The sequence below is a fragment of the Falco naumanni genome, chromosome 4 (assembly GCF_017639655.2).
Source record: "Falco naumanni isolate bFalNau1 chromosome 4, bFalNau1.pat, whole genome shotgun sequence".
Lineage (NCBI taxonomy): Eukaryota > Metazoa > Chordata > Aves > Falconiformes > Falconidae > Falco > Falco naumanni.
The window spans coordinates 74,315,483-74,327,612 of record NC_054057.1 but is presented as its reverse complement, the minus strand read 5'-3'; the positions used below and the strand labels follow the sequence as shown (position 1 = coordinate 74,327,612).

At 60.9% G+C, this 12,130-nt stretch overlaps 2 protein-coding genes across 6 annotated transcripts in view; both read left to right on the top strand.

The window, feature by feature from the left end:
- MGRN1 (mahogunin ring finger 1) overlaps positions 1-8,664 on the top strand; it is a 55,325-nt gene extending 46,661 nt beyond the window's left edge. Inside the window, exons 11-17 of one of the 4 annotated variants that reach the window (XM_040591505.1) lie at positions 527-636; positions 1,577-1,642; positions 4,061-4,284; positions 5,232-5,355; positions 5,889-5,934; positions 6,563-6,670; positions 7,986-8,664. In XM_040591505.1, the coding sequence (XP_040447439.1) occupies positions 527-636; positions 1,577-1,642; positions 4,061-4,284; positions 5,232-5,355; positions 5,889-5,934; positions 6,563-6,670; positions 7,986-8,098 (791 nt within the window). In that variant the 3' untranslated portion in view covers positions 8,099-8,664. Of the gene's footprint in view, positions 1-526; positions 637-1,576; positions 1,643-4,060; positions 4,285-5,231; positions 5,356-5,888; positions 5,935-6,562; positions 6,671-7,306; positions 7,352-7,985 lie in introns of all 4 variants that reach the window. The other 3 variants (XM_040591504.1, XM_040591503.1, XM_040591502.1) reach the window with 3 other exon arrangements.
- A 385-nt stretch (positions 8,665-9,049) lies between these two features.
- NUDT16L1 (nudix hydrolase 16 like 1) lies at positions 9,050-12,065 on the top strand. Of its 2 annotated transcripts, XM_040591131.1 has the most exons (3): positions 9,052-9,309; positions 9,738-9,998; positions 11,030-12,065. In XM_040591131.1, exons 1-3 carry the CDS (start codon positions 9,085-9,087, stop codon positions 11,492-11,494), a joined length of 951 nt encoding a protein of 316 aa, XP_040447065.1. In that variant the 5' UTR covers positions 9,052-9,084; the 3' UTR covers positions 11,495-12,065. The 2 variants fall into 2 exon arrangements, with proteins under 2 accessions (XP_040447066.1, XP_040447065.1); XM_040591132.1 differs by lacking the exon at positions 9,738-9,998 and having other exon boundaries at positions 9,050-9,309.
- The last annotated feature ends 65 nt before the right edge of the window (positions 12,066-12,130 follow it).

Sequence of the window (12,130 nt, the reverse complement as noted above, 5' to 3'; positions counted from 1 at the left end):
CCTCTGGCTGGGTTCGTAGCTATGCAGAGCCTCTCACCACCATAACGCTGGCTGGTGGGTGAGCAGCCGATGGCAGGTGCGGTGCTTCCAGTGCCCCTGGACCCTAGGGCTGAGACTTGTGGGGTCTGAATGAACCCGGAGCGGTTTTACATGAGCCCTCCCACTCTCCATCCTGTAGCTTGCAGCACTGCACAAAGCTGAGCTCATGTTTTTCTTACTGTGTTGTACAGTGTCGGGCCTGAAGCACCTCAGGGCTGTACCAAGGTAGGCAGTGTCTGTTCTCTGCAAGAGCTGTGCGTACCCAGACTCTTTCAGCCAGCAGATCTCTTCCCTGTCTAGATTAATTAATTGACCAGAAGCCAAAAGCTTGGCTTTGGTGTGCTCTGTGGCCCTGCTCCCCCCGTGCACATGGGGAGCTCCCCCATGCCAACGGTGTGTCTGTGGCAAGCTGAGGAGCTCTGGCACGCATCTGGCGTGGGCCGGTCCTGCTTGGCCGTGTGTTCACCTGCCTGCTGTTCTCTCCTAGCCTTCCGTGCCCTGCTGCAGATCCGGGCTGTGAGGAAGAAGCCGGGGGCTCTGTCACCAGTGTCGTTCAGCCCTGTCTTGGCACAGAGTGTTGACCATGACGAGCACTCTGTAAGTACCTCGCAACCCTGTGTACAAAGCCTGGGTGCTGGTCTCAGCCTAAGCAGGCGGCTTGTGCATGCACGAGTTGCTCAGCCTGATGGCTGGTGTCCCTGGGACCTCAGGAGGTGCACTCGGGACTTGGAGTGAGATCTTCCTGAGCAGTGCAGCCTCTTATCAGCCCTGCTAGACACCCAGGATCTCTCCTCTCGTGGATTAGTAATATGACTGGTTTTAGCCAAGTGCCCTCCTGTCTTTTGGAGGAAACAAATCCACGGAAACCTGTCTCTCTCAGGACAGGTTTCTCGGGACTTGTCCCAGCAGAAAAGTGGCAGACTCTGGGCATGACAAGGTGGGATCTGGGAAAATGGGGGTTACAGTACGACTTGCATGCACATCTGTGTGGCAGCATGCTCTGATGACACGCCCTCTGCGTCGGGGCTCCCAGCTGGTAGCAGAAAGGCCTCTTTGTGCCAGCCTCCCAGAGTGATCAGGGTCAGCAGGCAGCTGAGGGAGCGTGGGATGGAAAGTGTGGTGTTGGTGGCCTTGGGGCCCCGTTACACATCCCTGGTGCAGTGAGGGCAGCAGCTCATTGCCTGAGCAGTGCTGTTGCACAGCTGGCTCTGGTGAGACACATGAGACCGGAGTGAGGAGAGGGAGATCAGCATCTAGATCATCTTACAGACTTTCATGGGAACAGAAGGATATTGTCACAGAAAAAGCCACACAAAAAATGGCTTTATCTGTCTGTCCTCTGCAGCATTGTAGCCCTGCTGCCTTCAGCTGGGACTAAGAAATAGGGCAGGGGAGAAACCCTGAGGGTTTGTTGTGAAGCAGAGCATGGTGTGTAGAGGAAGCAGGTGCTGTCGTCTGGAGCGAGGTGAGGAGTGTGTCTCTTCGTGTCACTAACCTCAAGAAACAACTTCTTTAAAACATGGTTTTCTCTTGACAGTGTCCCTTTAAACCCCTTAAAGTGAGCACTGTCTCCCTGCCCAGCAGGAAGCCTAGAAGGGAAACAGTAAGTGGACTTGGTTGTATTTGGCTCCTGCAGCAGTTCTTTGCCAGCGGTGTCACTAGCGCGTGGAAGTGTCACACACACGAGGGCTTGCTAACACGCTGGGCTTGACTCGTGCCCCTGCACAGGCTGCAACACTCCATGTACTGCCACTATGTCAGTGGTGAGACGTTCACACCCTGCACGGGCGATCACTAACCTTCCTGGTTTGCGTGTGGAGGAATAAGCAAGATGGAAGCAGCTTGCCACAGGGTCTGATGCTGACTCTCGGGGACCATCCCCAAGTCCTGAGCCTGGCTGCTTTATAGTTCCTGGCCAAGACTTTTTTCATAGCTTTGTAGGACTGTGGGCAAGCTGCTGTCCGCTTGGCTCACCCAAAAGCTTCCTTGCACTTGTCTCATCTCCTTGGCGGTTTGGCATGGGCACATCTTGTTGTGGGTTCCACCCCAGTGCTGGGATGTAGAGGAAGACAGATAGGCACAGTTGGACCAGGTCTTGCATTCAGGAGCGCTGGCTGCAGTGGACTGTTTTGCTTCTGCAGGAACAGGAAGGATGGAGCTGCTTTTGTTGGGGACTCTCTGGGGTGGTGTGACAATGTGTAACTGGAACGCTGTGCTGGGGACAGCATGAATGGCAGTCGTGGGGGAACCAGGGAGGGGGAAGGTGAGGGAGGCCCCCAGACAGGAAGGGTCTGTGCCCTTTGTGCCACCCATCAAATGCAGCTGTGTCATTGATATCAAGGAGTTCTCTTTTGCTCAAGCCAGCCGAGTGCTCAGCCTTACGAGGAAGGTGGCTCACTGTGCTTGTCAGGTCTGGAGCTCAGGTGCCGCAAGCTGGGCATGACCTGGCTCCCCGCAAGCCTCCCGCAGGATTCCTGCTGGAGCAGTGGGCTCTGTGGGTGCTGCAGTGGTAAGTGTCCCAGGAGAGAGCCGTGTCTCCTGGGGGTTGTCTGAAAGCACCGTAACTTGCAGCAAGGGTTTTGTAGCTGTTGGCTGAGAAATCTTCCTCCAGCCTCTGACCTTTCACCACAGCAAACCAAAATGAGCAGCCTTTGAACCCACAGGCCTTGCTCTACACAGCCAAAAGAAAATATCCCAAACAGGAGCCAGGCGGTTTGTTTCCTCTCTGACTTTTCTTTCTACAAAACAGCACCTCCCAGCTGCTGTCTGGAAATGCAGTTTTTGTGGAGATGGCATTTGGTCTCACTGCCTACAGGTGGCACCAATTGTGAACTGATTCCTTGTTATCTTGCCATCACCAGCTGTGGTCTTCATCAGAAATTCGAAACCATCACAAGACCGGTACTTAGGGGATGTGGGTTGATGCTTTACTCCAGGTGCTACTCGTTCTTTTCTCCCCATCAGATCTAGCTCCTTCTGTGACCACAAGTGGGTCAGTTGAGCAATCGGCTCACGCCAAATTAATGGCTGTGTTGGAACAGGTTGCTGGGCAGGCTTATCTGCAGCTGTGTGACTGGGAGATCAGGTACAGAGAAGCTACAGGAGTTCATGGCCAGGCTTAGCAGCAACATGCTGTCTTAGGAACAACATAGAACCACCTCCCTGAGGATACAGCGCTGAAGCAGCTCAGTTTAATGCAAGCCTGTCTTTCCTTTTTCTTTGCAGCAAGCTGGGCTGAGCTGCCTGTGGCCTGCTGGGTTACAGCATAAACCCTGTTTGTCTCCAAGTCCACAGGATCTTTACAACTAGGAGGATTTTTGGAGTTAAGCCAGTGGCGGTTTAATGGCTTTGCAAGGGTCTCTTTGACTGGCAGCTTAGTGAGTTACAGAGGGAATGGGAATTGGTATAGTTTTGCCCTCTTCCCTTGTGGGGCCTTTCCTACCTTTTAGCAGAGGTTGAGAGCAGGGGAGGAGGGGAAGTGGTGTAGGCTCTGAGGACCGGCTCTCAGTTAGTGCACACACGCTCCCCTCTTTCGACTCTCTGTTAGTGACCCTGGTGGTGCTGTGAAACAGCTGCATGTTCCAGGGCTGGAAGCACAAGTGGGGTGCTTATTGAGCTGGAAGGGTCTCTGAACCACTGGAAAAACTTCTAGGAGAACAAAATCCAAAGATGTTTTATAGCAGGTTTGTTAGGAACCTGCTTTCTCACCCTCCTTGTCCAGCTCTTGAAAGTATGGCAGGGGGGTGCCCAGCCATGTTCTGACTTGCTGAGATGCCTGGTCTCTCACTCGTTGCTCTGGAAACTTGCCTGGAGCATCATCAGCATTACAACCCGAGGGGGAACGTGTGGCTGCATCAGGGGGAGGAGGCTGAGGCTCCCTGGAGAGCTGGCTATGGGAATGGGCTGCACGGGAGCAGTGTGGGAGCTGCAGGGCTGGGTTGCATTGGGGCCTCTCCTTTTTCAGGGAGGGCTTCCAGCCTTGTGAGGGTTTCTTAACATGCCCTCTCTTTCTCGTCCACAGAGCTCTGACAATATCCCTCCGGGCTATGAGCCTATTTCCTTGCTGGAAGCGCTGAATGGCCTTCGCTCCGTTTCCCCCTCCATCCCATCAGCTCCTCTGTACGATGAAATCAGCTACTCTGGTGTGGTGGATGGGATGCCACCGGCAAGCCGACCGCTTGTTGGGATGGACAGAGCCGTGGAGAGCAGCCACCAAAAGGGCAAGCGGAGCAAGTCTCCAGATAGGTCAGCATGGGGATGGAGGGGTCCGCTCCTCTTGCAAGTCCTGAGGGCTTGTGGCCACACGCACTGAGAGCCAAGAGAGGGCTCTGGCTGGTCCCATCACTGTTAGCACCGCTAACTCAGAATTTTAGGAGACCAGCAGGTATTCACGACAGTGAGATAATTGGGACGTGACCCTTGTGTTCAGTCTGAGGTTACCAGCTTATGCCTCCTAAGGTCTGGCTTTGTCACCAGAAGAAAGAGGATATTTAACAAGGAGAATTTGATCCAGACTTTGGATGGAAATGTCTCCTTTCCAATGCAGTTAGTCCCTCAATTTGCACTTGACATCCAAACCTTGTTGGATTTCAGCTTTCTGTGGATTTCCCCAGGAGCAAAAGAATGGGGAGAGAAGTGACCTGAATTTCAGAGCACAAAATGCTGAATGAGATCCTTTAGCTGTTGTCTGAAGCCTCCTCTACTGACCTTGTGATGGAGGCTGTAGGTGTGGATGCCGTGGAGTGGGCAGCCTGCTGCAGGTGCCCTTCACGTGTCCCTTGCGTACAGAAGGGGTCAGGCTGGGTTTGTTCCTGGCGCTCCTCACTGTGCTCCATTCCAAATTCCTCCTGGGAAGGGAGCCCCTCATGCTGTGAGGAGCAGTGTGGGACCTGGGCCTCCTGCTTTCCCTGCAGAGGCAGATCTGCCCAGGTTGTGTTACTGTGCTGCAGCTCTGCACCACTTGGCTCGGTCCCAGAGCTCTGCTGCTGCTGTTCTCCATGTAGCTGATACCGGAGGGCCCTGGTGAATTTGGCTCAGTAGTTTGAGCTCCTGCTCATGCGTGTTGGCTTCTGCTGCTGGTGGAGCGACAGGGCAGGGGTGGTGACACCTTGAGCTGCTGCCACCAGATCTGCCAGGGCCTGCGGTGCTGGCAGCACTGTGGCTCCTTGCAAATGGAGTTTCTCTTGCCGCAGCACACTACGGTCTCCCTCGTCCCCAATCCACGAGGAGGATGAAGAGAAGCTCTCTGAGGACTCTGACTCGCAGCCAGCACTTAGCGGGGGTGAGCTGGTCCTGAGAGAAGCCAGCTCTCCAGAAGTAAGTCTGTCATCTGCTGGGGAGCTGCTGTGAGCCAGGGCTCTTCTGGGGGGGCTTCTTCTGGGACACAGGAGCTGCCTTGTGAAGGGACGTTATTTCCTCAGTGACAGGGTGAAGATGAGCTCGTGGTAGCATGAGTAGCCCAGAGCCAGCAGTCTCAGCTGCCTTTATTTACCCGTAGGGCTCCACAGGGAAGGATGTAACCGCTCCTTGTGCCACTAACCCTCTTTGGGAGCCGGGGCGTTGGAAAGCCGCGTAGCTGGAGCCGCATCAGAGCTGACCTTACCCCGGCTTCCTGGGCAAGCCCAGCAGTGTTTGGGGCAGGGGTGGAAGCTGAGCCTTGCTGGGCTTCCAGCACCCACTGCCATTGCCTGTAAAACCCCTCCTTCCCGGCCTGTGGTGCCACAGCACTGGTGGGTGGCCCCTTGCTCCCTCCCTGGAATGGGTCCTGGCCCTGGAGAAAGCCAGAGCAGGGAACAAGCGCAGCAAAGGCCTCCAGCCCGCAGAAGTAATCTGTGCTGTTCCTCTTGCAGAGCGCGGCCGGGGAGGAGATTGAGGAGGCCTCGTCCCTGCAGCAGGGTAGGTGTGCGCTCAGCCCGAGGGGGCAGCCAGGCCTTGGCTTGGTGTCCCAATCTGCTGTGATGGGGCGGGGACAGCTGGGGAATGAACATGGTTCAGAAACATCCAGCTCCCCAAAGGCCATCTCTGAGCTGCTGGGCTTCGCCAGAGGAAGGCACCGGCATCTCTTCTGGGAAGTGGGGGCGCGAAATCATCAAATCTCCCTGGTTTTATTGGCCAAGCATCTCTCCTTGCCGTAAGCTCTACACAAGTAGAGCTTTCCGTGCCACGGCTGTCTGCTCACGCAGCTTAGGGGGAGATGGCTGTGAGCACCACCCTGGTCCTGGTGAGAGCGTGGCCACGGTACTGGGCATGCAGGATGTGCCCCGTATCGTTGGGATGGGTCTGTGGTGCTCAGCCAGCATCCACAGGGCATGAGGATGGGGCGAGAGAAAAGTGATGGGCATGAGCCTGCATATGAAGAGGTGGCCCCTTCGGCACCGTGGCCTGGGCCAGTCTGACGGGCTCTGCTGGGGCTCGGGGGGTGCGGGGAGCTTCCTCACGTGGAAGATCTCAACCCGTCCTCCTGGCTGCGCGCCCCCGTGGAGCGGGGCTGGGGGCTGAGCAGCTGCGCTCTGGCTGGTTCTAGGTAGCCGCCCGCCCTCCGTGGAAGATGTCCTGCAGGACGGCAGCTGTGGCGAGCACAGGAGCCTGACGCAGTCGGAGAGCGACCCTCCGGTAGATGTCTACCTGCCAGGTAATGGCCGCGCCATTGGGGTCGCAGGCGTGCTGCCACCCTGCCGCGCTCGAGGGGCCGGGGGGGGGTGTGGGCTGTGCCTGAGCATGGTGACCTCCCCGGTGGGGCGGCACGCTGCAGCCTCGGGGTGGGCCAGGAGCCCACCTGCCAGGGGCACGGTGTCCCGCTTCCTCCAGTGGGCAGAGCGAGCTGTGGGCGAGGGGGGCTGACGCAGAGGTAACCTGCCCCCACTTCTCTCTCCTCCCTCACCCTTTTGTCTCTGTCCTTCCCCTCCTCTCCTCTCCGGGCTGCGGCCACTCCAGGCACAGTTTTTGTGACAGTGGCCTCCTCTGCCTGCCCCCAACCCGTGCTCCAGCTTTCGGCTGAGGGAGGGGAACCATCCGGGCTGGCTTCTGGGGGACCAAGCCAGCATGGGGGGCAGCAGACACCCCTCTGCCATGGCGGGGTGTCACAGCGGGGAGGGCCGTGGGGTGCCATGCTTTGCTGGCAAGCGCGGCTGTGGGACGCTGCGCTGTCCTCACCCCTGACTGTTGTCGTTGCAGCCTGTTTTCTTCCATAGAGTCGCAGTCTGTTCTGAGTACCTCTCTAATGTCTCCTTCCCTCTCTGTCTGCCTTCCTCCCTCCTGTCTTGGGCAGCACTGGGTCCCGATTCCTGCTCTATTGGTATAGAGGAGTAAGCTGGTACGTCTTCTCGTTCTTCTTACGCATCGCTGTGGTGTGGGGCAGCAGGACCCCTCCTGGGAAGGCCGGCAGCCAGGCGAGAGCGGGGATGGGGCTGATCCTGGCCATCAGGGCAGGGAAGGAGGGGGCAGCAAACCAACGAGGCTGCTCTGCTGGCTCTGTCCTGGCTCCCTTCCCGTTCCTGGCACTGGCATCACTGCACCCTGCTGTCCCCAAGTGCCGGCACCCCCAGCCAGGGCAGCAGAAGCCCCTGCCCTCCCCACTGGCTTCTGCTGGGCCTCTGAGTGAGGGCTCTGCTGCCTCGTGGGCACCGTGACCGTCCAGTCCCCCGCTGCTGGCTTCTCCCAGGCTGGTGGCAGATAACGTGTCCCCTTAGTGTCCTATGTCCCGCCCCTGGCGCTTGCTGAACCTGCTTCTTGGCAGGGGCAGAGGGGATGGAGCTCATGGGCTCCAGCCCTGTCTCTGTGGTCAGACCAGGGTAGGAGGGGGTGGCAGGGGTGACGGTCACCTTGGCCCACGCTGTCCTCTCCCCAGGGCTGAGCACCCTGCCTGGGCTTGTTGCCTGGCCCTAGGGCTGGTGTAGTTGGGGCTGAACCCCTTTTTCCTCACTCAGAACCCCTTTTTCCTCACTCAGGCTCATCCGACTTCACCAAAACGCTCCCCGGCCGCGGCACCGGCAGCCCCACGCAGCCCCTTCTCTTCGAGCAGACGTGTCTTCACCTGGAGGACGAACAGAACCTCTCGTGAGCGGGGCTGGGACCCCCCCCCCCTGCCCCTGCCGCTGGACCCCAGACCCACGCACAGCCTCTCCCCCGTCCCCAGCGGGGCTGGCCCGTGCTCAGCGCTGCGGGGATGCAACGTGGCGTGTCGCACTGGCACGCTTTTTGGCACAGCCCAGCTTGGTTTTTTAAAAGACGTGCATGTTTTTTTGCCAGCTGGCGGCAAAGGGGCGGGTGGGTAGGGGCTGGCGGGAGGCAGGGAGATTTGGGGTTAAAATCGGCAGATGAAGGACGCTACCCTTGTATATTTTGTACACACCCAGCACAGACCTTTTGCTGTCACTGCCCTTGGACAGAGCTGCGCCCCCCCCCTACCCCCCCCGCCTGGCAGCCCCTCTGGACTCTGCACCCTCCTGCCCCCAACCTCTGGGTGCTGGGGGGGGGGGGCTCCGTGGGGTGCAGGGCTCCGCGGATGGGGGCGGGGGGCGGGGGGGCTGCCCACGCCGTGTGCCTTGTTCTGCTTCTGCGGCGGGTCCCGGGGCGACACCTCCCCCCTTCCCCTCGATGTTTGTAGTAATAAACCCGTGGAGCAGGCACTTGTGCCCGTGCGTCGTGGGCGGGGCAAAAGGGCGGGGGGCGGGGGCAAAAGGGCGGGGGCGGGACTACGGAGCGGAGAGGCGCGGCCTCTTTGCCCGCCTCTTTCCCGGCGTGCAGTTCGGCGCCGTCTCCCCCCCAGCCTCGCTGTGATTGGCCGCAGGCGCCGACAGCCCTGGTGCGGCAGTTTCCTAATGTGGCGAGCGACGCGGGCGACGGCGCCCGCTCTTATTGGTCGCCCGTCGCTATTGGCCGCCCAACCGAGGGCGGGCGCGGGGGTTGGCGGGTTCTGCCGAGCGCCCATTGGCCCGGCGGCGCGCGGCGCGCAGCTACTGGCTCTGACGGCCGCCGGTCTCGCCCCTCGCTCGGCGTCGGCGCGACGCGTGCGCGGAGCGGGCTCCCGGGGCGGGCGGCGAGGCGATGGCGGCCATGGGGGCGATGGCGGCCATGGGGGCGCTGCCCGCCATGGGAGCGCTGCCGCCGCTGCCGACGCTGGGGGTACCGGGCGTGCCCGAGCTGAAGCCGCTGACGCGGTACGAGGCCATGCGGCTGGGCCCGGGCTGGAGCCACTCGTGCCACGCCATGCTGTACGCGCCCAACCCGGGCATGCTGTTCGGCCGCATCCCGCTGCGCTACGCCGTGCTGGTGAGGGGGCGGGCGGGGGGAGCGGGGCCGGGGCTGGGGCCGGGGGCGGGCGGGCCGACGGGCTGGGGCGGGCCGCGGGCTGCGGGGGAGGCGGGCTGAGGGCTGGCGGCTGGGGGTGTCGGTAGTTGGCGGTTGCAGGGCGGTAGCGTCAGGCTGGGTCGCGGCGGGGAGAGCCCCCGGGCCCCTCCCCCCGCCCCCCCGGCGGTGCGGGCCCCGCCTGGGCTCCCGGGGCCGCGGCGAGCTCTCGGAGACGGTGTCGGTGAACGGTCCTGGATGCGCCGGAGCTGGTAGGGCCGCGCCAGAGCGGCCGGGAGCCCTCCCCACGCTCCTCCGCCCCCGCGGAGGCCTCCGCGGCGCCGGGCCTGGGCGCCCGCGGCCCCCCTCGCCCCCTCGCCGTGCCCCATTAACGCCATGCGCCTCTATTGCAGATGCAGATGCGATTTGACGGACTACTGGGCTTTCCCGGGGGGTTCGTGGATCGCCGTTACTGGTCCCTGGAGGACGGTCTGAATCGGGTGCTGGGCTTGGGTTTGGGCTGTGTGCGCCTGACGGAAGCTGACTATCTGTGCTCGCACCTGACAGAGGGGCCACATCGCGTGGTGGCACACTTCTACGCCAGGCAGCTGACCCTGGAGGAGCTGCATACCATCGAGATCAGCGCGGTGCATTCCCGAGACCACGGGCTGGAGGTGGGACATCCAGGGAGGGGGTGTGTAGAGCTCTGAGCGTTAGATCCAGGGAAGACGCAGCTTCCCTCCTAGGTCTGCTGGGCTGCCGTCTCTCGCAGCCCAGCGGGGGAATGCACCGCATGTAGAGCTGTCGGCGGCGAGTGCCACGCACAGCCCCGTAGCGCTGGCGTTAGGAGGTCAGGCTCTCGGCTGGGGTTGTGTCTCAGGCTCTGGAGTGTAGCGAGCTCCAGCTCCAGCCTTTCCTGGTGACTGCCCACGTAGGGAAGAGCCCTATTAACCCGCTCAGCCTTGGGACGCGGCTGAGGTCCGTCTCGCATCCTGGTGGGCATCTCCCCCTGCCCTGGGCTGAGTAACCTGGACCGGAATCGCGACCCTCGCTGTGGTGATGTGTTGCTCTAACCCCAGTTCTCCCTGGCTTGCACGGAGGCGGTGCGGGAGGCAGCCTTCCTCCCGGGTAGCTGGGTTCGGCTGATGCCTTGGGGTAGAGCGTAAGAGGGAGGGTCTCCCCGCGCGCCCACGAGGCGCTCGGCAGGTCTTGGCAGCTGCGTGAAGGGAGGCACTTGGCTCTGGGTTGTGGCGTGGCAGAGGGGCATGCGTGGGCAAGCCACGGTGTCCCCACGGAGGGAAAAGCAGGGCTCCCCATAGCGGCCTGGGGCAGTGGGATCCCCCCAAAGGGGCAGGAGGGGGAACAGAGCCGGGGCTGGGTGCAGGGGGCTGGCCAGGGGGAGCAGTGGCCTGGTGTGGCTCTGGGAGGGGCAGTGCAGGGGCTTCAGCAGGGCTGAGGGCAGGCAGGCCAGGGCAGGCAGGCTGGGGCAGGGGTCGGTGGGGCAGGGGTTGGTGAGGGAGGGAGGGGCAGGATCGGGCAGGTGGGGAGGGGCAGGATCGGGCAGGTGGCGAGGGGAAGGATCTGGCAAGTGGGGCTGGGCCATGGGCTGGCGGGGTGCTGGGGTGAGGGTGTGGGGGCAGAGGGTGGGGGGGGGGGGGCTGGTGTTGCCGTGGGCTCTGCTGAGCTGTGCTCCATGCTGTTGCAGGTGATGGGCATGGTCCGTGTCCCTCTCTACACCCAGAAGGACCGCATGGGCGGGCTGCCCAACTTCCTGGGCAACTCCTTCGTTGGAACCGCCAAATTCCAGCTACTCTTTGCCCTGAAGATCTTGAACATGGTACCGGAGGAGAAGCTGGCCGAGGCGGTGGCTGCCACGCAGAAGCCGAAGAAGCCAGCCATTGACCAGGCAGCAGCGGTGACAGGAAACCCGCCTGCCACTAAGCCCTCGAACGAGCTGGCGATGCCCGCTAAAACAGGCAACGAATTGGCAGAGAGGGCCGAGAACCAGGCAGCTGCGCATGCAGCTGCTGAGCAGGCAGTGGCCGGGCTGCAGAGCCACATTGTGGCGGAGCAGCTGGTGGCTGTGCCGGTGGCCGAGGCAGTGGAGCAGCCGGCGGGGCTGGGGGCAGATGCTGTGGCAGAGCAGCCCGTGGCTGAGCCGATGGAGTGATGCCTGCTGCATTTGTGCTTGATTAAAAGTGGGTGAGACTAGAGACTTCTAACTTTCTGACCCGTCGCTGGCTGCAGTTGCTGCCCACGCAATTCCACTGCCCAGCCGGGAGGGTTTGGGTTTGTTTGAAGCCGGGGAAAGCGATGTATTTTTATGGCCATTAAACTCTAGTGAGCTTCCCAGATCAACCTGCACAGCTCCCTGCAGAGAGTTCACGTCTTATGTCAGGGCACCGAAGCCTTAGAATTATGCTTTTGATTTCAGGGACGTGCTGCTGCCGTCAGGTCCCAGTTTCATTTTTAAGGAACAAAACGGCATCTTTTTTAAAATGCTCCATGTTGACTTGGACACAGCTGTGTACGCAGTGGACACAGCTGAGGGAACGGGGCTGCTGGTCAAGCACCCCTGCCAGCGTCAGTGGAAGGGGCTCCCCTCCGCTGGTGCTGTGTGGCCGGGCTCCGGGTGCTGTGCCATGCCGTGAATTCCCTCTGGGACGTAGTGGGGGTGCTCGTGTGGGTTTCTGCCTGGAGATCTGTGGGAGCATGAAAGTGGAATAAATGGCTTTGCTGAATGCTTCGCGGTCAGGATCATTCTTGACAGCTGGCACAGAGCCTGCAGCAACCCAGAGCTTTGGGG